General features: G+C 41.9%; 1 protein-coding gene across 1 annotated transcript in view; it reads left to right on the top strand.

The window, feature by feature from the left end:
* LOC122789348 (glutamine--fructose-6-phosphate aminotransferase [isomerizing] 1-like) overlaps nt 1-26,936 on the top strand; it is a gene marked incomplete in the record, with an annotated part of 1,275,423 nt that overhangs the window by 247,571 nt on the left and 1,000,916 nt on the right. Inside the window, 1 exon segment of the mRNA XM_044056728.1 lies at nt 1,857-1,979. Coding sequence (XP_043912663.1) covers nt 1,857-1,979 — 123 coding nt within the window.

Raw genomic sequence — 26,936 nt, 5'->3', positions numbered from 1 at the left:
CTCTAATAATTATTTACACTTCAGCAGCTGCCATCCGTTTAAACAAAAGAAAAGCCTACTGAAAGGGCAGATGATACGGTTATCCACGATCATATCAGATGACCTGGACTTTGGGAATGAAATTAGTTTCCTAAGGCGCATGCTTTATGAAAGGGGGTACCCAGACGAGATGATGGATTCTCTCCATAGGGAACTCTAGCAAGGGAGACATTCTAGATTCTACCCCCTGTTAGCTAAGAGACTCCCTATTGCCAACAATGAAGACAGGGTTGAAAATGTTGACGGGGATAATGCTGGAGTTTTGAGGGTGCCCTTTGAGAACAGCATGGTGCTTAGGTATGGCATAGAAAGTAAGGCCATCCAAAGTGTTAAGAACAACTGGTAAGTGCTAGAGAGGAATGCTGATTTAATAGAGAAGGTGGGAAGACAGCCTATATTTATTTTTGAAAGATGTAACAACCTAAAAGAAAAAGATTGAAAGAACAGGTGTGAACACCTCGGACAATACAGTAAACAAGGAAATGTATGTAAAAAGGCAGAATGTGTTGACAATGTGAGTGCATTTTTGAGGGGGATAATATAGTTTTACCAAGTATTAATCACACATTCAGATTCAGACAAGGGGTTCAACTGTAAAAGTATAGGAGTTGTATATTTAGCCTTTTCTGACTGCTGTTTCTCGTTTTATGTTGGTAAAACTGAATGCCCACTGCACAAAAGTATTTATGAACATAGGAACTGCATAAAAATAAGCGAGATAAATGCCTTGTATAGGCACAGCACGGGATGCAAAGAAAATGAGAAATATTATTTTTTATTTTATAACAGCAAAAGATGCCAGAAGTGGTCCTTGAGTAGAAACAGAGTATAAAGAATTGTTATGACAGAAGCACTTGAATGCAGGTGAAAATCCTGATTTAATTGATGCCACCTCTACAACCTGTTTATTAAAATTAAGGGCAGCTAAACTGTAATCCAGTGTTGAGTGGTTAATCCAGTGGTTTCCCTTCCGGGTTATTGAGCATTGGTTTTAGCATTAATATTTATTTATAAAGCTTTATCATTTATTTGTTGTTTTAGAAATAATTTAGATTAATCTATACATTTCTTGCATCCCTATCAATATATGTTTAATTATGACGTGCCTTTGAGAGAGGATAAATGCTTTTTTAACCATTTTAACTTGCTCAGTGTTCATTGGTTGTATTATTAATTTATTTTGTATTTAAATGAACATTTGCATGTTGTGGTCAATTCTGTTGGCAAGGACAAAAGCGCTCAACTCAGTTTTATGCTTTGTGTTATTAAATTCTTTTTGAACATTACAGCTCTTGACTGACTTCAGCCCTATTATTTGGTAATTTGGTATTAGTAGGATAGTTAAAATAGATTGAATTGGATTGGTTGTAGCAGAAAAGAGGCTGGGCTGAGCTGAGCTGTGATTATTGACAGATGAGACTGCATAGGAGAAAAGTGAGTAACAAGAGGTGGGTAGGGAAGTGCGGAGAGGCCAAGCATAGCATCTGAAGTACTAGGTTATGGAATTCACTTTCTTTCAACCTAAGGTAAGTTAATACAGATAATAACATTAGAAGCGTTCTTGATAAATGTGCTGCAGATAACAGTTTAGATCCTCTCTACAGTTAGATGCAAATATGAGAATAATCTTTTAGGTTTCATGTTTGCTATAACAAACAAACTGAAACATTGAAGTCAACATTTTACACCACTACTGACTTTTTTGTGAACTTGTATTTTAACTCTTGACTTTACATATTTATATGCAGTTTGGATATCGCTGTACATTGTATGTCTTAGTTTTGTATTTATGATGTGTATTATGGGTTATTTTTCAGAGCAAGATGTGGATTTTGATGTGGTGTGTGACATTCATGTTGGTATCGCACATACTCGTTGGGCAACGCACGGTGCTCCTGCCAATGTCAACACTCATCCTCAGAGATCCGATGAGGACAATGGTAATCATTTACTTTGCACCTTGGATGCAACAGTTTAAACAGTTGATTTAGCCTGTTTAATGAAACATAAAGTAGGGAATCATTTAATTTTGTCTTTGAAACTTGATTCATGCCATAGCATTGTGTGGAGGTCTTAAACAAGACTTTTAGCCTGTCTGAGGTTACATGGGTTGATCTTCAGATGTCAGATATTTACCCCTTTATTAGATAAACCCAGACATATAAACTGGTATGCATGTGACTTAAAAATGTGCATTAAATTATACAGCAGTCTTGTCACTGTATTATGTACCTATAAGTAAAATGTGGATAGAGTTAAACTATAAGCAAAGTGATGCAAGTTGTAGCAGGTCTGAACAACTGCCATCACACAACCGCTATCTAACTGTACTAACTCCAAGTTTGCTATACCTTGCAAGCAGAGGACATGCTTGTTTTTGATCAAAACCAAATATTTTATTTACTCTAAGGTGGTAGGTTGACTCACTTCTGTGAAGATAAACGTATATGTATTCATGCTTTTAACATTTTAGTTATCTCACATCTTAGTATCTGTGTACCTTGTTTAGAGTAAGAGAATTTAGATGGTAGTTTCTACAGTAGTTCAGTTGAAGATGATTAATAGGAAGCCAGCGATTAATTTAGTCAGTTACAGGTAGGGAGATGGGGAGATAACAGGGTCTGGGTGAAGGTAGTTTGAGGAGACAGAATGGAGAAAATGGAGATCAGGTAGGAGAGCAGACCTGGTGCAAAAATTAAGGGCACAGAAATAGTAATAGCAGAGGAGATTTGACTAGAGAGGAACAGCTCAGGACTGAATGTGAAAAGGAAAATGATGCAGGTAGAAGAGGTCAGGAGGTAATGAATGTCCAAGTGCAGAAAGAAAGGCAGGTACAGCTGCTTCCAGTGCCCTCTGATACATAAGTAATAGTGAGAAAAGGAGGACTAACGGATTTTAATGGGTAATGCAGAAAGAAAGAAAAATCAAGTCCGGGACAATGTTAAACTTCCCAGCAGGTTAGACATAATAAGCACATGTGAAAAAAACAAACAGCTTCATTTGTGCACCAGACAGGAGGAATTAATTAGGTAAAAGTAGGTAGGAGAGCTAGCACAGACAGAGTAGGAAAGACTGTAGCAGGGATGACTGGTTATAAGGCAGTGGGGACAAGTTCTGCTTATTGTAGACTCTTATGTGTAATGTCAGATGAATAGGCAAGTCAGGATGGGTGTGGATGAGTGATGATTATTATTCTGGGGCTGAAATTGGACAGATAGTCCAGGAAGTGAAAAATGTTCTCATTGGTGGCACAAAGTACACATTATAGTATGTGTCTATTAGTCACCTGACACATGGAACTGCAGTGGAGGCACATGAAGGGACAAGTGAAGTGATCGAGAAATGGATCATACTTAGTTGTATAGCGGTTGATACCAAATGCAGGCACTGCAAGGAAGGACAGTATGTGGGAGTACACTGTCTTCCCCAGGAAGCAGTCAGGTGAACAGGGATAGTGTGTGATTGGGGCAGGCATGAAAAAGAAAAGAATGTCTGCCTCACAGATGGACTTCCCATTTATGGGTGGCGCAGTTTTGCTGAAATCTGGAATTCAGGTTTATATCAGAATAATTGTACTATTAAATTGAAGAAGTGAATTAAGGTAAGGAGAAGACTTATGGGAATAAAAGTACTTTCAGAAGAGGTATATGGTAAACAAAGGCAACAGCAGCTAGAAGGGCACAGGAATCATAAACAGAAAATAGAAGGGGTAGGAACAGATGTCCTTCAAGAATGCAACTGCAGTCATAACATATGGGTTGTCCTGCCTCAGGCAGCCCTCGGTCGGCCGGATTCCAAAGTCTGGGTCCAGCGTCGGCTGGTGTCCCCTCCTCTCCGACGTCAGAGTGGCTGGAGTATAAAGGCATCGGCTGACGCCATCTTCTTCTGTCTTTCTTGCCACGCGGTGCCCGAAGCAGAAGCAGTTCGCAAGTGCCGGTCGGTCAGCTCCTGTGTTTTCAGTACCGAAGTCATCTAAAAGCTAAGTACCCCATTGGGAAACATTTTTTCTTGCCTCAGCCGATGTCAGAACAAATTAAGAAAGTTAATAATCGTTTGTCTTGTGGTAAACAAATACCTCATAAGGACTTCCATTCTTACTGCCTTCCTTGCCTGGGCCCAGACCACGACGTCTCGGCCTGTGCTGCCTGTGCTTGCCTTAATAAGCGCACTCTCAGGCGCCGGGCAGAATTTGCCGAAGACTTTTTCGGTGAATCTTTCGCATATATTATGCCGTCTGATCAACCGACAACTCAGTCTACCAAAAAACGAAAGGACCGGGACCGACATCCTCGGCCCGCGTCCACCACCGATGCTACTCCTAAACCCTCCGCTAGTGCTTCGGTCCCTTCGGAAGCGGTAATTCAACCGCTCCAGGCTGACGACACAGCGTTAACACGTCCTTCGGTCCCGGAGACCTCTCCGGTGCCGGTTGTTGATTTAACTCCGGAAACCGAAGTTCTGGATCTACCCGACACCATTGCCGTAGACAAGGTTACCCCTACACGTGGGGCTGCAAGGCCTCCTGTATCCATGTCCATCAAGGCCTTTGCACGTGCTAAGGCCGCCAGCCAGGCCAAGGCCCATCCTAAACCTGCTGTTCAGGCCCCTTCTTCTGATAAACAGATCATGTCTCTTGCTGCAGATCTTATCTCCCTTATCAGGGGGTCCCAGCCTCACCCAGACAGAGGTTCTCAGCCACCTGCAGAGAAAAGGCCCAGAACTGAGCAGGCTGACAACCTCTCTTCAGATGAAGCTTCTGGGGATTCTGAGCATTCAGATACCCAAGAAGAATCCTTCCAGGCCTATGAGGACTCTGATGCTGAGGAATCAATTCCCTCTGCCTCCCCTCCAGAGGATTTCTCGTTTGGTGAAGTCCTGCACTCTATGAGGGAACATTTTAAATGGCAGGGTCAGGAATTCTCTGATTCCAGGAAAAGGCTACGTACCTTCCTCAAGCTTCCCCAGCACAGACCTTTAGCTATTCCTCCAGTTATGGATGTTTTGGATGATGTTTTCTCTGACTCCAGTGCTAACCCTGATTCTCTCCCCCCTGCTCCTGTCAAGCCAGACAGATATTACAGGGTCCCTGACACTCACAAACATCTCTTTAAGGCCCACTCTGTGGATCTAGAAACTATTTCACAGGGCCCCAAGGAAGTGGCTACTTCCACTGCCAAGAATCCACTGCCAGCAGATAGGGAAGCTAGGTTCCTGGAGAGATGGGGTAAAAAAGTTTATACCTCTACCACCCTAGCCATGAGGTCACTTAACTGCCTTTTTCATATGTTTAAGTACCAGGATTTTTTACTGGATGATTTACAGAAAAAACTAGCCTCTCCTGAGCCTATTGATAGAAAAGCATTGCAGGATCATATACATAACACTCAGCAGGTTAGCAATCATTTTCTTCAGTGTGGTTATGATGCATTGGAGGCTTCATGTAGGGCAGCTATGACTGGGGCTGTGATACATAGACATGCTTGGTTAAAAGATCAGCCATTGCCAGACAATGTTAAAGTAAAGTTACTTGATGCACCTCTGGAAAAACAGAAGCTTTTTGGTGCTAATGCACAAGATGTGTTGAAATCCATTGAGGAAAAAGCTAAGTCAGTACAGACAGTCAAGGATTTCCTCCAGGTTCAGCCACCCAAGTTCAGCAGAAACTGGCCTTCAAAGAATTGGTCCTTCCCAGACTCTGACAAATTTCAAAGGGGAAAAAACAGGCATGCCCGAGGTAGAGGGCAATACCGAGGATCCTACAGGGGCCGCCAATGGCAACCTCCAAATCAAAGAAGTGGTGCAGACAGCCCAGCTGCACCACAAGGACAATCACAATGACTTGACTTTCATACCGCCTACAAAGGCTCAAAGTGAAGCACCTTTGGGCGGAAAATTATCCTTATTCTCAAAAAACTGGCATATCTTAACCAAGGACAACTGGATTCTGGATTTAATAGACAAGGGTTACAGATTCCACTTCTATACTTTACCAATAAGACAAGGCATGCCAAACCTGCCACATCATCAAAGGGCAGAGGCACTCACTCAAGTTTCAAAGCTGTTAAATATAAAAGCAATAGAAAGGGTTTCTCCTCAGGAACAAGGCCAGTGATTTTACTCAAGACTGTTCCTTGTTCCAAGAAAAGAAAACAAATGGAGGCCTATACTGGACTTGTCTACTCTAAATACTTTTCTCATTGTGCCAAAGTTCAAAATGCTGACGTTGCAGCAACTCCTTCCCATGCTGGGCAAGGGGTCTTGGCTGGTCACTCTGGACCTCAAGGAGGCATACCTGCATGTCCCAATCAAGCAAAGCTGCAGAAGATACCTCAGATTTCTTGCAGGGACAGAGCATTATCAATTCTCAGCATTGCCGTTTGGCTTATCTACTGTGCCCAGAGTGTTCACGAAATACCTGGCATCAGTAGTGGCACACTGCAGACTCCAGGGGATTCAAATGTACCCCTACCTGGACGACTGCCTCATACAAGCAGACAACAAACAAACCTTAATAGCAAACTTGGACTATGTCATTCAACTACTGCAGGCCTTGGGATACACAGTCAACATTCAGAAATCAAGACTACTGCCATCCCAACAGATTATTTTCCTAGGAGCCAAACTGGACACAGAAACTCAAATGGCCTACCTCACAGAGGAAAAACAACAGCAGTTACCAGAGTACTTTAAAGGCCTAGCAAAGCTCTCCCAGCTGACTGCAAGGAAAATCCTGCAGGCCCTGGGGTTCATGGCATCTTGCATTCTTCTGATACCTTTGGCAAGACTTCATATGAGAAAGCTGCAATGGTACTTAAAGCTTATGGTCCCAACACAGCCAAAGCCTAGAGGACGTAATCCCACTCATTCCATGTCTGCAAAAAGAATTTTTGTGGTGGGCTCAAGCAAGTCAGTTAAACAAAGGCATGTCCTTCAACAAACCTCAAGCAGGTCAAATGATTACAACAGACGCCTCAGATCATGGATGGGGGGCGCACATGGAGGGCAGATGCATTCAAGGTCTATGGACACCAAGGGAAAGACATCTGCACATAAACCAAAAAGAGATGTTGGCAGTGATACAGGCAATCGAGACTTTCGAAAAATCACTACAACAGGGACATTTGCTAATAAGGACAGACAACACCACTGTCATGTGGTATATAAACAAGCAGGGAGGCACTCATTCTTATCCTCTCTGCAGACTAACAATGATTCTCTGGGAGAAATCCCTGAGTCTGAAGATACATTTGCAATCCCAGATGTTCTTCGTCTTCCATTGCTGCAGTCCTGACTATTGGGTATAGTCCGCGTCCAGTCGGCCCGAATACCAGAGTATAAGGCTGACGCCGGGTCATGGCGCTTTAGACTGACGACAGAACGCCAGGGTACTAATGCGCATGACCCACGCCATTTCCTCAGTCTTTTTTGCCGCATGGTCCGATGCAGAAGCAATTTTGCGAGTGCAGGTTGGCGTTCTGAGATTTTCAAACCGGAGTTTCAGACCGAAACAGAGTTGGCTAAGTAACTCGTGGGAACATTTTGGTTTTTCTTGCCTCAGTATTTAACCGGATGTCAGAAAAAGTGAATAACTGTATTTCTTGTGGGAAGCAGATACCGATAGGGATTATCATACATTGTGTATACCTTGTTTAGGGCCTGAGCACGACGTTGTTGGTTGCCGCTCTTGTGCTAGATTTAACAAGCACTATTAAGAGGAGGCTAGATTGTGCTAGGTTAGTGTTTGGGAAGCGTTGTAATTATAATATGCCGCCGGATGCTCCGACGCCTTCATCCAAGAAGCGCAAGGACAAAACAGTGAAGCCTAGGGGTGAGGAACCGCAGTCCCGGACGTCGGTTCTTTAGAAGGCTCAGGGGAGCCAGAGGTTTTGCCAGGAGTCTCTATGGAGTCTCAGGTAGATACTTTACTGTTACAGGATGTGCCCTCTCAGGAGGTAGGCCAGGCTGAGGGGGCTTCTCAGGTAACTGTTCTTCCCTCTTCCCAAGGTAGTTAGGGCCTCTCCTTCTGTTGCCAAAGCTTCTTTTAGAGGTAGGCCAAGTTCAGCTTCTGTGGGGGCTTCTCCTAGCATTTCGGCTCTGTGCCTAAGAAACATATGCTTAAAATGGCAGAAGATTTGATTACTCTGATTAGAGGTTCTATGCCCCGCCTGATAAGAGGCCTAGGGTGGAACAGGAGTTTGATAGTTTTGAACAGTGTTCACAGGCTTCAGAGTCTTCTGTGGAAGACTTACAAGAGTTTCCTACTTATTCTGATTCTGATGTGGATGATTCCACTCCTACAGCTTCTCCTCCTGAGGATTTTTCATTTTCAGAGACTCTTCACTCCATGAGGGAGCACTTTAAATGGGAAGGCCAGGATTACTCTGATTCCAGGAAAAGGCTTAGGGAATTCTTGTTTTTACCCCAGCATAGGCCCTTAGCTATTCCTCCTGTGTTGAATGTGGTAGAGGATGTTTTTGCAGAGGCTTCCCTGAACCCTGACTCCTTGCCTCCTGCTCCTGTTAAGCCTGATAGGTATTATAGGGTGCCCGAAGCTCATAAGTATTTGTTTAAGAGTCCTAGGGCGGACCCAGAAACTGTTTCTCAGGGGCCTAAAGGTGTTAAAGCTTCTGTGGTTAAAAATCCTTTACCCTCTGATAAAGAGGCAAGGGCTTTGGATAGGTGGGGTAAGAAAGTGTATACTTCTTCCACTCTAGCCATGAGGGCGTTGAATTGTCAGTTTCACATGCTAAAATATCAGAATTATCTCCTTTCACAATTGAAATCTAAGGTGGATGCTTTGGCGGAAGGTATTGAGTGTAAAGAATTGCTGGATTTGGTTCATGTGTCTGAACAAGTGGGTAAGCATTCTTTGCAGTGTGGTTTTGATGCTGTTCAGGCCTCCTCGAGGGTGGCTGCTACTAGTTCTGTTCTTCGCAGACATGCCTGGTTGAAGGATCAGAATTTAGCTGAGCATGTTAAGACCAGGATTTTGGATGCTCCTTTACAGTCTGATGTGTTGTTTGGACCGCCTGTGGAAGCAGTTTTAAAGAAAATGGAGGACAAAGCTAAGTCTATGCAGACTGTTAAAGATTTTTGCAGGTGCAGCCTCCAAGTTTAGTAGAAATTGGCCTGCTAAGGGGTGGACATATCCTGCTTATGGTTCCCAGTCTAGGGGTAGGTCTAGACGTGGTAGGGCAGGGCTCAAGGTTCATTTAGGCCTAGATCAGAGAGTTCACCTGCTCAGACTTCTGGTGCGGGCAGGGGTCAGTCCTTCGTAAGCAGACCCAATGACCTGCCTTTTCAGCTGCCAGTGGATTCTCGCCTGGCAGCTCCTTTGGGAGGAAGACTGTCTCTTTTCAAAGAAAATTGGGATTTAATCACTCTAGACAGATGGGTGCTGGATATCATTCATCACGGTTACAGATTTTATTTCCACACAATGCCCCTTTCAAAGGCATGCCGGATGTTCCTCCTCCACAAAGAAAAGAGGCTCACAAGCAAGTTTCTCAGTTACTCCAGATAGGGGCCATTCAGCCAGTCCCTGTATCAGAAAGGGGCTTGATTTTATTCTCGCCTGTTCCTAGTACCAAAGAAGGGGAACACGTGGAGACCAATTTTGGATTTATCTATCCTCAACACTTATCTGGACATTCCCAAGTTCAAGATGTTGACGTTACAACAACTGTTACCTCTGCTGGGCAAAGATCACTGGATGGTAACTTTAGATCTCAAGGAAGCTTACCTTCATGTGCCTATAAGGCTAGGTTGCAGAAAGTATCTGCGGTTTCAACTGGAGATTTTCATTATCAGTTCTCTGCATTGCCCTTTGGCTTATCTACTGCCCAGAGTATTCACAAAGGTTCTGGCTCCAGTGATAGCTTACTTCAGGCTTCAAGGCATTCAAATCTATCCTTACTTGGACGACTGCCTGATTCTGGCTCAAGAAAAGGAAGACCTTCTACAGCATCTGGAATATGTCATAGCAGTGCTAAGATGCCTGGGGTATTCTGTGAACGAAATAAAGTCCAGTCTAGTACCCTCTCAAGACATGTGCTTTCTGGGTGTGAGACTGAATACAGCAGCCCAGATGGCCTTTTAACCCCGGACAAACAAAAGAGTCTGTCACTTTACTTCCATCAACTATCTCATCAGTCCGTGCTGACTGCAAGGACAGTCCTTCAAGCATTAGGGTTCATGGCATCTTGTATTCTAGTGCTTCCCAATGCCAAACTGCATATGAGGAAGCTGCAATGGTATCTCAAAATGTATGGACACAGCACTGCCAGGATTTGGACACTGTCATTCAAATAATACCTTGCCTTCAAAAGGAATTCTTGTGGTGGGCTCAGGAATGTCACCTAAACAAGGGACTCTCTGTGACCCGCCAGAGGCGAGTCAGATTTTAACGACAGATGCCTCGGACACTGCTTGGGGAGCTCATCTAAATGGAAAGTGGATACAAGACAAGTGGCCTGCCAGACTACAGCATCTACATATCAACATGAAGGAGATGTTAGCAGTCCAGTTTGCATTGATGGCTTTCAAGGAGTTACTTCTTCCAGGGCAGGTGTTGATTCTAACAGACAACACAACTGTCATGTGGTACATCAACAAGCAAGGGGAACACATTCTTATCCTCTATGCAGGCAAGCAATGATTTCATGGGAGACTGCTAAACCTGCAACTAACTCTTCAGGCAAGGTTTCTGCCAGGAGCACAGAACTCCTAGCAGATGTGTTAAGCAGACAAATCATGGATCCCCACGAGTGGAAACTGGATCTTCATGTATTTCAGAACTTGACAGTGTCATGGGAACTCCAGACATAGATCTGTTCGCTTCTCCACTAAACCACCAGCTGCCAAAGTATTGCACAAAGGGGTTTCATCACACAGCTTGGAAGGTGGTTGCTCTGTCTTTCAGTTGGAAAACCTTCATGTCTATGCCTTTCCACCTCTGCCTCTTCTTCCAAATGTATTATTAAAGGTCAGACAAGACAGGCCAAGGATGATTTTGATAGCTCCAGATTGGCCTCGCAACACTGGTATCCACTACTACGGAGTCTGGTAAGGAAGCCTCCATGGCCTTTACCTCTGATTCCTCATCTGTTATCTCAGAAGGATGGTCATCTGCTCAATGTCAAGCTTCACTCTCTTCATCTAACAGCCTGGCATATTCTCTCTTGAAGCACAGCAGGTCTCAACTTCCTCAGCAAGTTTTAAATGTGATTATGGAAGCTAGAAGACCTAGTACAAGGAAGGTGTACGCAGACAAATGGAAGAGATTTTTATTTTGGAGTACAGCAAAGAATTTGGAGATTTCTGAGCCTAATTTGAGTGTGGCTCTTCAATATCTTACTGAATTGTTGGACAAAGGTTTGTCCTTCTCTTCCATTAAGATTCATGCTGCAGCAATTTCAGCTCATTATGATTGTGACCCACCTTTGTTTTCGCATCCTTTGTTCAAGCAGTTTCTTAGAGGGGCAAAGAATATAAGACCCCAATGAGAGCTCCTACTCCTGCTTGGGACCTCAATTTTGTGTTGGAAAACTTACTCTACAACCTTTGAGCCTGCGGCTACTGCTGAGTTGAAATACTTGTCATGGAAGACTGCTTTTCTGTTGGCCATTACTTCTGCAAGAAGGGTGTCTGAGTTGCAGGCCCTTATGGCAGTAGAGCCTTTTTTGGTTTTCCATAAGGATAGGGTAACATTACGTAGTAATCCTTCCTTTATGCCTAAGGTGGTTTCTAGTGTGGCTTTAAACCAAACTATTCATTTGCCTACTTTTTATGCAGATCCCCAAAATAAAGGGGAAAAAATTTTGCACACTTTAGATGTACACAGGCAATTGAGATATTATTTAAGCAGGACTAAGGATTTTAGGCAGTCTCAGCAGTTGTTTGTTTCTTTTGTCTTGAGTTCACAGGGCAAGCCTGTGTCAAAACAAACTATTTCCCGGTGGATTGGCTTTTGCATTGCATTTTGTTATTCCCATCATGGCAAGGAGATTCCAGCTGGGATTAGGCCTCATTCCACTAGGGCTACTGCCACTTCTACAGCATTTCTAAGGGGTGGCAACTAAGGATATTTTGGAAGCAGCTACTTGGAGTTCAGTGCATACTTTCTCTAAGCATTATCATCTTCCTATCTACTCTAAGTCTAGGGCTGGTTTTGCCACTGCTGTTTTGCAAGGCATGTTATCAGCTCCTACTTCCTTATAATTTGCCAGCCTCCCTTTCCTCTGCTTTGGGATTCTACCCAATAGTCAGGACTGCAGCAATGGAAGACGAAGAACATAGTACAGTTTTGTACCTACCATAAATGTAGATGTTCGAGGATTCCATTGCTGCAGTCCAATTTACCCTCCCTCCTTCCCCTCTGTGTTTAGAGGTGGTTGTGTAGGTGAGTTTACATGCTTATATTTTTTGTATATATTGTTGTATATATTGTACATGTTTTTTGGTGCAGGTTTTTTGGGACTTGTCTTTTTGGGTCTTCTGACATCTGGGGCAAGAAAAGACTGAGGAAATGGCGTCGGTCATGCGCATTAGTACCCTGACGTACTGACGTCAGTCTAAGGCGCCATGACCGACGTCAGCCTTATACTCTGGTATTCGGGCCGACTGGGACGCGGACTATACCCAATAGTCAGGACTGCAGCAATGGAATCCTCGAACATCTACATTTATGGTAGGTACAAAACTGTACTTTTGTGCCAGGCAAGGACAATTTACTGGCGGACAAGCTGAGCAGAAATTTCTTGGATCCACACGAATGGATGCTGCATCCTAACATTTTCTTACAAATAACAAAGACATGGGGAAAACTGGATGTAGATCTCTTTGCTTCTCACATGAATCATCACCTGGAAAAGTTCTGCACAAGGACCCACCATCCTCTAGCCTGGAAAACGGATGCTCTCTCCTTCAGCTGGAATTCCCTAAAAATGTATGCATTTCCTCCTCTACCTCTGCTGACCAAGGTGATACTGAAGATCAAAGCAGAACAACCAACAGGCATTCTGATAGCTCCAGACTGGCCAAGGCAACATTGGTACCCATTGCTGTTGAGCATATCTCGGACCAAACCGCGGGCCTCTGCCCCTATGGCCCCTGCTTCTAACACAACACAATTACAGGACTGTCCATCAAAACCTGAAAACATTGCATCTGACAGCCTGGAGGTTACCATGACTCCTTCCGCTATCTCTTTCCAAAAAAGTTCAAGAGATCTTACTGAAGCACGCAGACCTTCCACCAGAAAAACCTATTCAGCCAAGTGGAAGAGATTCAGCATCTGGAATGCCAACAGGGGTCAGGATACAGCATTACTGAGTATACCTCAGATATTGGAATACTTGGCAGAAATGTTTCATACTGGACTCTCATATTCTTCTATAAAGATTCACGCCTCAGCAATCTCAGCAAAATACAATTGTGATCCACCACTGTTTTCACATCCTTTGCTAAGACAGTTCCTAAGAGGGATAAAGAATATCAAACCTCCCAGAAAACAGCCAGTACCTGCATGGGACCTCAATTTCGTTTTGGAAAAATTAACTCTTCCTCCTTTTGAGCCAGTAGCAACTTCAGAAATGCAATTTCTATCATGGAAAACGTTTTTTCTATTGGCAGTCACATCTGCAAGAAGAGTCTCGGAGATACAGGCACTCATGGCAGTACCTCCCTTCCTCATTTTTCATCAGGACAGAGTTTCTAAGAACCAATCCTACATTCATGCCAAAAGTAATTTCCAGGGTATCTCTAAATCAAGCTATTCACCTGCCTACTTTCTTCCCCAATCCACAAAACAGGGGGGAAAAAATGCTGCATACTTTGGACATACACAGGCAACTACATTACTACTTGGACAGAACTAAGGCCACCAGAAAGTCTGACCAACTGTTTGTAGCCTATGCTGCTGGAGTACAAGGAAAAGCAATCTCCAAACAAACAATTTCAAAATGGATTGGACACTGCATCAGAGTCTGCTATTCTTTCCATGGAAAAGCTGTGCCAGCCAATATTAGGCCACATTCCACCAGAGCTATAGCCACATCCACAGCTTTCCTAAGAGGAGTGGCTACAAAGGACATTCTAGAGGCTGCTACATGGAGCTCCGTGCATACATTTACCAAGCACTACAACCTGCCCTTATACTCCAGATCCCAAGCAGGCTTTGCTTCGGCAGTCCTGCAGGGCATTTTAGCTACACCATCCCTTTCTTAGTTCCATCCACCCCCAGCTTGGCTATGGTATTCAACCCATATGTTATGACTGCAGTTGCATTCTTGAAGGACATAGTACAGTTTTGTACCTACCATAAATGTAGATGTCCGATAGATATGCAACTGCAGTCGGATTTTCCCACCCTCCTACCCCTCTGCAACCTTCTTTATGGGTCCACTACCCCTTCCTATTAGCTGGGGGTACCTCCTATGGTGTATCTGTTTATTACTGTTGTGCATGTCTGGAATTGTTTATCCTTTCACCAAATTTAGCCTTCCTAGGAGGGCACCTGGCATCTGGGGCAAGAAACACTGAAGAAGATGGAGTCAGCCGATGCCTTTATACTCCAGCCGCTCTGACGTCGGAGAGGAGGCGACACCAGCTGACGCCGGACCCAGACTTTGGAATCTGGCCGACCGAGGGCTGCCTGAGGCAGGACAACCCATATGTTATGACTGCAGTTGCATATCTATCGGACATCTACGTTTATGGTAGGTACAAAACTGTACTTTCTAGACAATGACTGAACAGGAGAGTGTCATAAAGGGAAAAGGTTCAACGGAGTGGAAATGGTTTAAAAAATGGATTGAAGAGACTGCAGGAAAGGATTGGGGGGGGGGTTGTGCTTGCTAATTCCAATTTAAGCCAAAATGGGAGATGCTTTGAACAGTGATCCAAGAGAGAGAAGAGTGAAGCAGGCATAGTATGTATGACAGAAAACTGCAAATGCTGCCAAAAGACCGGGAAATGGTGAGCTCATGCAAGACAGGGGGGGATGTAACAGTATATGTTTAGCAGAACAGACATTTTGAACTACTTATGGGACAGAGGAGCAGAGTAGGGCAGAGAGAAACCGACCATTAACGTTGTTGCAGCCAAGCAGTAGGACTAGAAGGGAAAGGGTTGGTGCTTAGATGCATTATGTTAATTGCAGGATGCCGAAAGACAGGGCAATGAATGGCTAAAGTATTGTAATAAAGCACTCGGGCAGGAAAAGTAGGTAGTTTTCTTTATTTTGCCTTTGTTTACTGGGAAGGCCCAATTGGGTTTAACTAAACCCCGTTTCATATAGTTATTATAATTAACTGTTGTGATAGACTGGTGTGTTTTAGCATCCAAATTAAGAAGAGAATAACCACTCCTCTGGTGTAGACGTGTAAAGCCCCAACTACAGCCTGTGTGATCTGGTTTTATTTAGCAGCTTGGGAGACTGATGGTTTGATAGGAAGGGGAGTGATGGATGTTACCATCCTTGGTGGGGTGGGTGCACTGGGTAGGGAGCTGTATTATTTAATTATCTTCCTTTTTTTGAGAAAGCATTACACCAAGAATAATTCATTCAGTTAATGCAAGAAGGTATGAGGAAGAGTTTAACTGGTACTGTACTTATTAAGGATGAGGGGTTTTATAACCTAAAATGAAAAACACCCATGGGCTGCACTGAGCATGCAACAATCTGGTACACAATGTGATGTGTAAGGAGACAACAGGCAGAGACAACATGTATGTGGGACTTTAGAAAGATGAGTACATTAGGCTAAAAAGCTTTTTAATACTTAATTATTTTGTAATTTTAAGTGGAAAAAATGCTGTCATTTACACAGTTAATGCAACACAATATTCCATAATGTGTTAATGTATGCAGTAAGTACTGTCATCTTTATTCAGATTTGAAGCTGACTAAAAGGGATAATTATTTACATAACTCACAGGTTATCTGCCCATTGACCATGCATGGCCTCAGTATCACTGGATCAACCCACTGCTATTCTGTAAAACGTTTACTTCTAACCATTCAGTGGTCATCATCTCCAGTGTTCCTGCAAGTTTAATTTGACTGTTTTCTGAAATCCAAATGTGTCTACTTTGCAATATTTCTAGTGTCCTTCCATTTCCTAACTTTGTTATACAAGTATGCAGGACTCTTGCGTCCTTCCTGGGCAAAAAATGCTGTGCAGTAAGTTGGGGCTACAAGTGCCTTTTATAGGGAGCGCCTTGAGTGCTCATGGCAGTTGGAGTGCATACAAGGAGACCAAAGGTTTGCGAAGATGGCTGGTGCATGGGGTAATGCTCAAGCAGCCTAGGCTATTGCAACAGTGATGCATTAGAACGTCTGCTGATAGGATTGGCCCCAAAACAAGGTTCTGTAAGGAAACATTGACCTGCATTTTAAGGAAAGTGGGCCACCAACCCTGACTGTGCAGGTTTGCTATCACATCAAGTTATGTAAGGATTAATATTTAATTGGGCCAACTTCTTAATGCTGAAGAATGGGAATATATGGAATGTCTTGGCTCATTCCAAGTAGGCACTGCGCACTGATTTGCTGTCATACAATGCTGCTTTTAACTGTCTGAAAGAGCTCTACTACATTTAGCAGGCAGGGCTTGCCTTTTACAAAGTCAAATTAATTAGAATAGAGAGCTTGTAAGCTATTTATATAATTGTTTATGAACTGTACATGTTCAATTGCTTTACAGTTTATGCTAGTAAGGTTAATTGGTCTGTAGCTTCCTGGGTTGGTGGTGGGCTGTGCTTGTGGAGGGGTGCTGCATTCACTGTCCTCCAGACTTTTGTGCGTACCCATTGCAGAGGGCCACAGTAGCTTTCCTCAAGACTTGTGTACTTCCCTACTGAAGAAGGCTGCAGTAGATCTGTCATCCAGACTTTGTGTACATCCCCATCGAAGACACTGAGATTGACAACTTTTAATATAAAATCTGTGAGGCAGTATTTCATTCTAAGAAGGAGACAGCCTGTCATGTTGTCTGGATAAATGGATCTAATGTTTTTGGTTTTGTATTGGGTTTTTAAGGCTTTATTTGTGGTAATTGTAGGGGGATGTTGACTGAATGAATCGAGTAAGAAGAGGAACAAGGAGGGGATATGTAGTGATGTCCTGTGGGTCAGAGTGAGTGGTGACATTAGAGAAGTAACTTTGTGCATTGGTTAGTATTGTTAACCTAGTTAAAAGGCTTTGCAGTTAACTGTGGATGAACTGACAGTACTTTAATTCATAACTGTCTTTGCAGATATTGATCTGTTGCCTGAGTTCTGTGCCTTTCTGAGGTTACTTCTTAAGGCTAGCAGTTACTTTCCTTTTATTGCAACGTTTGTTGGTACTGGAGTTTTAATATGGGGGCTTTTTCCTAAGCTTGTCATTGTATTTGTGGCAGATGGGGACGCATAACTCAATCCGGAATTAATGTGAGAGTAGAAATATGGTATAAGTGGCCATATTTGTTGTTTGGTCGTTAAGTCTCCTTAGGTTTTCAGAGAATGCTAGAAGATTGGCCCTGGGCAAATCCATGAAGACAGTAGGATTAGATTACATCTTGTGCGCGGGGTTCTTGTTGAAAAAAGGACAGCACAGTGGTGTGATCTGACCAGTGATGGGGTAACTACAGGTGTGGAGCATATTGGTGTAATATTTTTCAGAACAAGGCCAAGGATCTCCTACTAGAGGTGGGTATTTGCTGGTGTAGAGAGTTAGCACTGATAATGTCCTGGAGCCTATTTGCATATTTGTTGTTTTTGTTTTTGTTTTTGTTTTTCAATAATCATTTTTTATTATTTTTCACAACCATATTACAAATTCACACATTATATACAATATATACAAGATGCTTCCATTGGTTAATTTCACATATATATCAACCTCATGTATTGATCAAAGGTACAGCACTAACAATCAAAAGGAAAATAATAAAAAAATCCAACATTAACAAAACAAAGCCAACAATCTGTCTTTTCTGTACATTCTCTATCTAATCTAAGGTTGATTTAGACTATATTCTGGTTCCCGAGAAAAAGTGGATAGTAACCTCTAAGCCAAAACAATATTAAAAATTTGCTCCCATATTTTTATATTGTTGATATTTTTCTTGTGGTCACTAATTAACAGTTTATGCTTAAGATGTGTTTTATTGCCAACAATCTGAAATTTTCCTACGATGTCTGGGCTGGGTTCAACCAATTTGTGGCTATATATAATTTCATTAATAGGCAAATATTCATAATTACAATCGTTTTTGATTTATCTAGATTCTCCGGGGGAATATGAAGAATCATAAACTCCTAAGAGAGTGTTGAATTTTGGTAACCCATTTTTTGTAACTGCAATTTTAATGAATTCCATAATTTATAAATGCACTTACAACTCCAGAACATGTGAAGTAAATCTGCTGTCTGATCTAAGCATTGTGGGCATATGGGTGAATTCTTCGCATCAAATTTGTGCAAAGTGAGACGAGTATAGTATGCATTGTTAATTATCATCAGCTGTGTAAATACCAATTTCTGAAGGGATACGGACTTTAATGTTAACTTAAATGCCTCCAATATCTTATTGTCATCTGGCAATATCAATTTCTCTCTCCAGTAACTCGATAAAAGAATGTAATTATTATACTTCCTCTCTTTTATCAATTTATATGCTGCGGTTATATATTTTCTATCCTGCAACAACACTTCCCATAGATTACGAGAAATGGTTAAATCCTCCTCTTTCATTTCAAAGTTATTAAAATAATTTATAACCAAGTCTTTTAGCTGTCTTACTATAGTTAAATAGGAAATAGGAAGTTCTATTTCTTTTAGAATATCATGTACTGGTACTCCTAGAAAAGGATATAAATCGAGTACAGTTAACTCCATGATTAAAGGGAATTTCTTTAAATCAATCAATTGACCACCAATTGTTAAATTTGGGTTCCTATGAAACGGTTGGAAAACCATCATATATTTTAGTAAATTTAAGGAAGCGAAAAGAGTTTGAATTGCCGTTACATAGCTTTTGATGTGCTCCATTAACTTATATTTACTCATTGTCCGATTATTTAAAAAGGGTAATGCTTTAGCATTGACTCCCACTTCATTTATATGCTTGTACGTTAAGACCACCCATTTGGGTGTCCATTTTCTACTATCACTATCAAGTAAGACGCCTTTAAAATCCTGTTGGCCTGAATCACTAAATAGTACATTTCAAAGCCGTAATTCCAGCCCCTTATTTTTGGAGCCATCAATTTTTCATATGATATTCTCGTCTTCCTAGGTTCCCAAAGAAATCTTCCCAATCTTACATGAAGCTGTTTAAAGAATGTTTTGGTAATTCTGAGTTGTGCAGCTCTAAAAATATATAACATTCTAGGAAGAACATTCATTCTTATGATAGCTGCTCTTGCCATCATTGGTAACTTCAATCTACTCCATCTTTCAAGATCCAGTGTTATTTGATCTGTAGTTGACTTTACATTGTTTATAAAAAAATCTCTATTTTCAGTTGAGAAGACAATCCCCAGATATTTTATCTTTTCTTCCGTCATTACTTGTCCTATCAATGGTAGCATTGAAAAGGGTGTGGGTGTCTTTAATGGGAATATTTTAGATTTTTTAAAATTTAGCTTGTAGTTGGAAATTCTCTCAAAGATTTCTATTGCAGCTAATATTTTTTCAGTATCGGAAACAGGTGTGGTACAATATATGTTTAAATCATCTGCATAGGCAGCCATCCTAACCTTTATCCCATACAGTACAGGAGAGTTTCTGTGAGGCCATTTTTGCTTGGGCTAAAGGAAAGTCTCTCTGTTGATCAGTGGCAGTGAATAACATTGAGCAGCCTTCCCTTCCCCCCGTAGGAGTGGTTACTGACTTGAAACTGTAGTTTTATTGTCCGTTTTGGGTCTATTCCTGCTTCTTTCCAGCCCCTGCTATCAAGCACGCCTTAACGTGCTTTAGCGCCATTTAGTGCGGAGTTGCCACTAGAGCAGCATCGGGCAGTGCCAGTTTAACAAGGTTAAACTTTTTCTGGCTCCATAAAGTCTGTTCTTCAATTTTTCCCTTAGAACTGCTCTGTTAGGAACCTAAACAGTTTACACCTTACTAAAAAGCACAGCACTTGTTCCTAATTGCTTTTTCTTCTCAAAAAGCTCAGCACTTATCTTAAAAGCATATCCCTTGTCTTATAAGCATTTTCTTTGCAGGTCAAGCACTCCTATATTATACAAATCCCTCACTTGCAAAACCCCCCAGGAGTGCCCACTTCCCTGCTAAGCCCTCTACTTTTCTGTCTCATACCAACTCATAATTCTTTCTAGCATGTCGAAGGGTCAGATGCTGGCGTCCTCTCCTGCCCAGTTGGTGAATCTGGGAATTCTGAGGCAATGTTACAATTGCCTCATGTACACGGACAACCCTCTCCTCCTCCCACATAACACTAACACTTGCGAGAGATGCAGCTATTTAGCCAAACTGGAGGCTGAGCTCTTTCAACTCAGGACTGGCAAGACCAGGCAGGAGGAGAAGGCAACTACACACACCACAATACAAGTCTCACATAACTCAACCACACCACTGAATCAAACACATAAACACACTAAGACGTACTCTGAGGCTCTGAGTAAAAATTTACCTAAACAGCAAAGGCCTCCAAAGCAGGCACCCAAGCAACTGCAAACTCAAGACACCACACAAACAACACATAAAAAACAAAATCAGTGTGCAAAGCAGTCACTGCCCTTAAGGCCAAATACAACACCAAACATACTTGTCATAGGTGACTCCATAGTCAGACACACTGACGTCCCACTCACCAGGCTGAACAAGAAGAAGGTCACGGTAAGCTGCCTATCGGGCGCTAGAATCCGCCACATAACACAAGCACTCAGGTCACTCCACGGCAAGTACAAGTATGACACAGTCATTGTCCATGCTGGTGTGAACGACCTGAGACGTACCTCCCTGGACTACATGAAAAGAGACATAGAGGAGCTCTCTGATTATTTAGCCCAGGCAGGTATGACCCTGACCCTGAGCAGTATCCTTCCTTCACCACAAATGATGCCACAATATAGTGACAAGATGATCAGCTTTAACAATTGGCGTAATTTCTGGTGTCATTCAAAGGGGATCCAGTGTCTGTCTGCTTGGGATGACATGCTTGACAAGCCACGCTGCTTCGCAAGGGACGGCTTGCACCTGTCACCCCTGGGATTCCGGATATTGGCTAAGGCTCTTGCCACCCCCATAGTGCCTTTTTTAGGCAAGGCTCAAATTCTAAACCTACCACCCTAGAAAACAAAAATGGGAAGAAACTAAGGGTAATGCTGCTCAATGCCAGAAGTCTAAATCTCAAAATGCATGCACTCGAGGCCCTTCTCAGTATGGAGAACATTGATGTCTGTGCTGTGACTGAAACCTGGTTCAAGGCTCCTGAGAGCACCCCGGCACTATCAGGTTTTACCTCATATCATGTGTTCCGGCCCCAAAACCCGGACCATACCACAAAAGGAGGGGGTGTGTCCATATTCATCAAGGATACCCACACCTCCAGGTTGGTGACTACGCATGAAGCATCGGAAACCATCCAGGTGCAATTAACCATAGGCAAAACTGCTCTACCAATTTGTAGCATGCTACAGGTCACCCTCTCAAACTCAGGAAACCCACACAGCCTTCCTGAAGACACTGGAGGGTATAAATGTATCGCCAAACACCATCATATTGGGTGACTTCAACTACCTGAATATAGACTGGGAACATTACTCAAGCCCCAACTTTCTAGCCCAAAGGTTCCTGGAGTTCATAAATTCAAATGCCATATAACGACTAGTCACCGTCCCCACAAGAGGAGAAAATATACTAGATCTCATCAACACAAACATGGGGACAAAATGCTCCACACCGGAAGTATATCCCTCTTTGGTGAGATCAGATCATAAACTAATCTCACTAGAAATCCACATCCCGCCCCCACCCCAAACAAAAAAGACCACAGTGAAGAATTTCTCTAAAGCAAACTTCACACTACTCAAGACAGGTGTGGTATCCTTCAAGGCCCCCAAGCCAATGGAAACCACAACCCAATCTGCGGAAGCCGTTACAAATGCCTTCTATGAACACCTTCAGGACTGCATGGATCAGGCAATCCCAAATAAAACCAAGACTCTTTCCATCAAGGGCACACGTCCAGTCTGGTGGACCCCAGCCATAAACAAACTTTACAATAAGAGGAGAAAGCTATTACATGATAGAGAAAAATCCCAAAAAGGGAAGGCATCTTTGATCAGTACTAGCAAGAAACTACGATCCCTCATAAAATCATCCAAGGCCAACTTTGAGAAAAAAATTGCCATAGATTCAAAAGACAATCATAAGGCCTTCTTCAGCTATGTCAGAAACCTGGGTGGAAACTCCCAGATATGCTCAGAATTAGTCCAAAATGATACAAAAATCACTGAACCCACAGACATTGCCAACATACTAGCAGACAGGTTCAGCGCAAACTTCACCCCCCTCTCCCCCCCCCCAAAGGAGAGATAACTATCCCAACAAAGTGTAGCCTCCCAGACATCTCAAATGCGCAGGTGAAAGCTGCTCTCTCTAAAGCTAAAAACACAGCATCAATGGGACCGGATGGTGTCCCCGGCTGTGTGCTACATGAACTCAATGAAGAACTAAACCCGCACATAAGGCAGCTGTTTAATCTTAGCCTTACCACAGGACATGTGCCCAAGGAGTGGCGTACGGCAACTGTGGTCCCACTCCACAAAGGCGGTGCCTCTACGGACCCTGGTAATTACCGCCCCATAAGCTTAACAAGCCTGGTCTGCAAAGCTAAGCTATGGAGAGGATCATAATGGAACTCATAAACAAGGACATAGGGGACTTGCAGACCTTGGACCCAACCCAGTTTGGCTTTGTCAAGGGCAGATCTTGCCTTTTGAACTTGTTCGACTTCTTCGAAACAGTTACCAAGGCCATTGATGAGGGAAAGGCAGTCCATACAGCCTACCTTGACCTTGCAAAAGCTTTCGACACAATACCCCACTCGGGTATCATAGAGAAACTTACCAGCTTAAATGTAAACCCATATGTCACAAGATGGGTTGCAAACTGGCTAAAGGACAGAACCCACAGGGTTAGAGATGCTGGAGCCATGTCAGACTCCAAGCCGGTTACAAGTGGTGTCCCACAGGGCTCAGTCCTTGGCCCCCTATTGTTCGGCATCTACTTCTCAGAAGTACAGGCAAACATAGGAGGACTATGGCTGACAAAGTTTGCGGATGACTGCAAACTGGGTGCCATAGTGGATAGTACATCGGACACAGACATCCTTCAGAGGGGTCTCACGGAAACTGATAGCTGGTGCCAGAGCCATGGCCTGAAGTTAAACGCAAAAAAGTGTATAGTCATACCCTTCGGGAAAAACAAGGTTAACCCCAAGCTACCATATCGATGGCAACCCACTAAGCACAGAAGAGGTTATCAGGGACCTGGGTACCCAGGTTGACAGTGGCCTGTCGTTTGACACTCACGTTGCTAAAGTGGTTCGAAAGACCTTCTACATTGCCCATCTGATCATGAAGGGATTCACATCCAGATCAAGTGAGGTCTTTGTTCCCCTGTACTCTTCACTTATCAGACCAATGATCGAGTACAATGCCCCATTCGGGATGTATCTCACCCGACACCTGCAGCAATTGGAGAGACCCCAAAAGTTCCTCACCAAAAGGATAAAGGGACTCCAAAACCTGTCATATACTGCCAGACTGAAGAAACTCCAACTCTATTCAGTTGCATACCGTCTGCTCAGAGGTGACCTGTGCCTGACATACAAGGCCATGACCAACCCGGAATTAATGGCCATGCTCCACCTCAAAAAATCCAAATCCACCAGAACCACTAGAGCAAGTGACTTAAACCTTAGCACGGATATAAATAGGACGTGCTGGAGGGATAGATTTATCACCCAGAGACTCCCTATGCTGTGGAATAAAATCCCAGTCCATGTGAGGCAGAGCACCTCGCTGGCTCTGTTCAAGAGAAATCTTGACCGGTGGATGGGAGATCGTAGGTTTACCCCGGGAATCATCTCTGTGTCACTGCTGGACAGAGGTACAACAAACTAATGGTCACATTATTTCTAACATAAGGGGTGGCGTAAGCCACATAACTTTGGGCTAGGCTTATAAATGCCTTAGGGCAGATAGCCTAGTATAAACCTATGAACCTATGAATTATAAAAAAAAACATTTTGCTTAAGGTGTAAAAATAAGGGCTTCAAGTAAAGATTAAATAAGATGGGAGATATTGGGCAGCCCTGTCGGGTACCATTTTTGATTTTTATCCTATTTGAGCATTCGTGATTTATAGATAAATTTGTGTATGCGTTTTTATATAGTATCCTTAACGTTGAGATAAACTCCTGCGGTATATTAAAATAAGATAATGTATCAAATAAATAAACCAAATTAACCCTATCAAATGCTTTCTGAGCATCAATAATTAGGCATAAATTCAGGTTTTTATATTTCGCATAAGAGATTAAGGTGTGGAGCGTTAAGGTATTATCCGTGGTCTGTCTCCCATCCATAAACCCCGCCTGTTCTTCTGATATTATTGGGTTTATTACCTTTTTCAGTCTACTCGCCAGAATGGATGTCATGATTTTCATGTCCATATTCAAAAGTGATATAGGTCTGTAAATATCAGGATTTTTGGAATCACCTTTCTCCTTTAATATCAGAACTGTCCTTGAGGCATTAAAATGAGGATCATTAATTCTATTTAGAGTGATATAATTAAAAGTCTGTGACAATACACTGCTCAGAATCTCACTAAAAGATTTGTAGAATTCCGAGGTCAAACCATCTGGGCCTGGGGCTTTGTGAGGCTTTAGTTTCTTGATTGTCTCGAACACCTCCTCAACTGTAATCGGTTTGATTAAATCTCTATGAAATTCCTTATCAATATTAGGGAAAGTGATTTTCTGTAGAAAATCTTTTCTATCTTTATCTTGCAAGAGTGTCTGCTTCTCACCGTAAATCTGATTAAAAATTTTTTCAAAGGTCTTCATGATATCAGCCTTGTCAGTATATGTAGTATTGTTATAGTGTATTTCAGTAATTAATCGTGTTGATTTCATCTGGTTAATGATACGAGCTAATGCTTTTGAGGGGGTTTGAATATGATTTGCATATTTAACTAAATTTCTTTGTTCATAAAATGACAAATTTCTATTATGAAGTAAAAATAGTTCTTTTTGACATCTTATTAGCTCAGTTTCTGTCTGTTCATTATAGTTCCTCATCAAATCTTGGTCCAATAATTGAATTTTAGTTTCTAAATCCAATTGAGTCTTCTTTTGCAATTTTTTATAATATGTAGCTTTTTGGATAAATAGTCCTCTTAGCTGCGTTTTAGTTGTAGCCCATTCTATATCTATTGGGTGTCTATTTTGAGAAATATTATTTAGTAACTGTTTAAGTATCTCCTTGACTTCCATTAATATATCCTCCTTGGTTAGTAAATATGGGTTCAAGGACCAATTATATCCTCGAAGCCTCTTAGTATTCATATTACTGCTGTTTACTGCTGTTTAAGGTTAAAGTTATCTTTGAATGGTCTGAGAGTTGTCTGACTTGATTAGAAACACTAGGGTCAGCTGAGATCAACACCTCTGAAATTAAGAAAAAGTCAATTCTCGACCACATTTTATGGCAGGTTGAATAAAAAGTAAAATTCTCTGCTTTCCCTTGTGAGTGTATGTGTTTAAAAGGGTCATAGAGTTTGAAATCCATTTTCAATTCTTTCAATGCTACCATTGCCTGTTTATTGAACGCTGGAGAAGCACCCAACTTGTCTAATTTAGGATCTTGATAAGAGTTCCAGTCACCCATATTTGTTGTTTTTGGAGTATGTTTGTTTGACAATTTACTGTCTTTATCCTGAGCTGCTACTAATGAAGGGAGGATGCTAGCTGGCACTGAGAGTTAACATTGTTGCTATCCTGGAGCCGCTTTCCGTATTTGTTATTTTTGGAATGTTTGACAATTTACTATCTTTATCTTGTGATAAGGCACTGTTATAAACGCATTTTAACTAGCTGTTGCATTTGATTTTTACACGTTATCAGTATCTAGGAAAAGCTGTATACTAGCTTTTAATTGATACAGGATTTGATTTGAGGTCTGGTTGATGGAGCACATTTCCCCGTTTGATTACTTGGTGTATTGTAATTTGGTGGTGGTGGGAGGTGTTTCTGCACTTAATTCTATATGTGCTACATAATAAATATTGGTTGTGGGTGAAATATGTTCTAGGAACTAGTCCACATAGCCTTTTTTTTTTTAACTTAAAAAATGAAATACAATTGGAAACAAATGAAAAAAAAATTTTTTGCAGTTCCTGTCTTCTCATTGGTGTGTGTGTATGTGTAATAATTGTAGACAGTGTAAATATGTGTCAAGGAAAGTTTTTTTTTCTTTAAGGAAGAACAAAATAACAAGAGGGAAAACTAATTGAATAGGAGTGATTTCTCTTTATCACATTTGAATTATTAATATAGACTATTACCAAAATTTCTTATTATCTTATACAAGATCCTTGTCATACATCACATTGCAGTTTTATTTAAAATAAGAAAAATCATTTCAAGATGGTATTGCTTGTTTAAACCAAGTTTTTTTATTGAGTTAAAGCAAAGGAAATGAGCAATATCAGCTTGAATCCTGTTTTCTTTTTTTAATAAGAATACAAAGTAATCTAAGATATTTGGCACTATTTTATATTAATAATTTGAATGCCATAATCAAATTATTAATATAAAATGGTGTCAAATATAATTTGAATGTTATAATCAGGCGCGGTGGTGCAGCAATAGCGTTGTC

The sequence above is a fragment of the Protopterus annectens genome, chromosome 14.part0 (assembly GCF_019279795.1).
Source record: "Protopterus annectens isolate FY-2018-M chromosome 14.part0, PAN1.0, whole genome shotgun sequence".
NCBI classification, from domain to species: Eukaryota; Metazoa; Chordata; order Ceratodontiformes; family Protopteridae; genus Protopterus; species Protopterus annectens.
The sequence above is the reverse complement of the archived record's forward strand: the minus strand, read 5'-3'. Positions and strand labels throughout refer to the sequence as shown.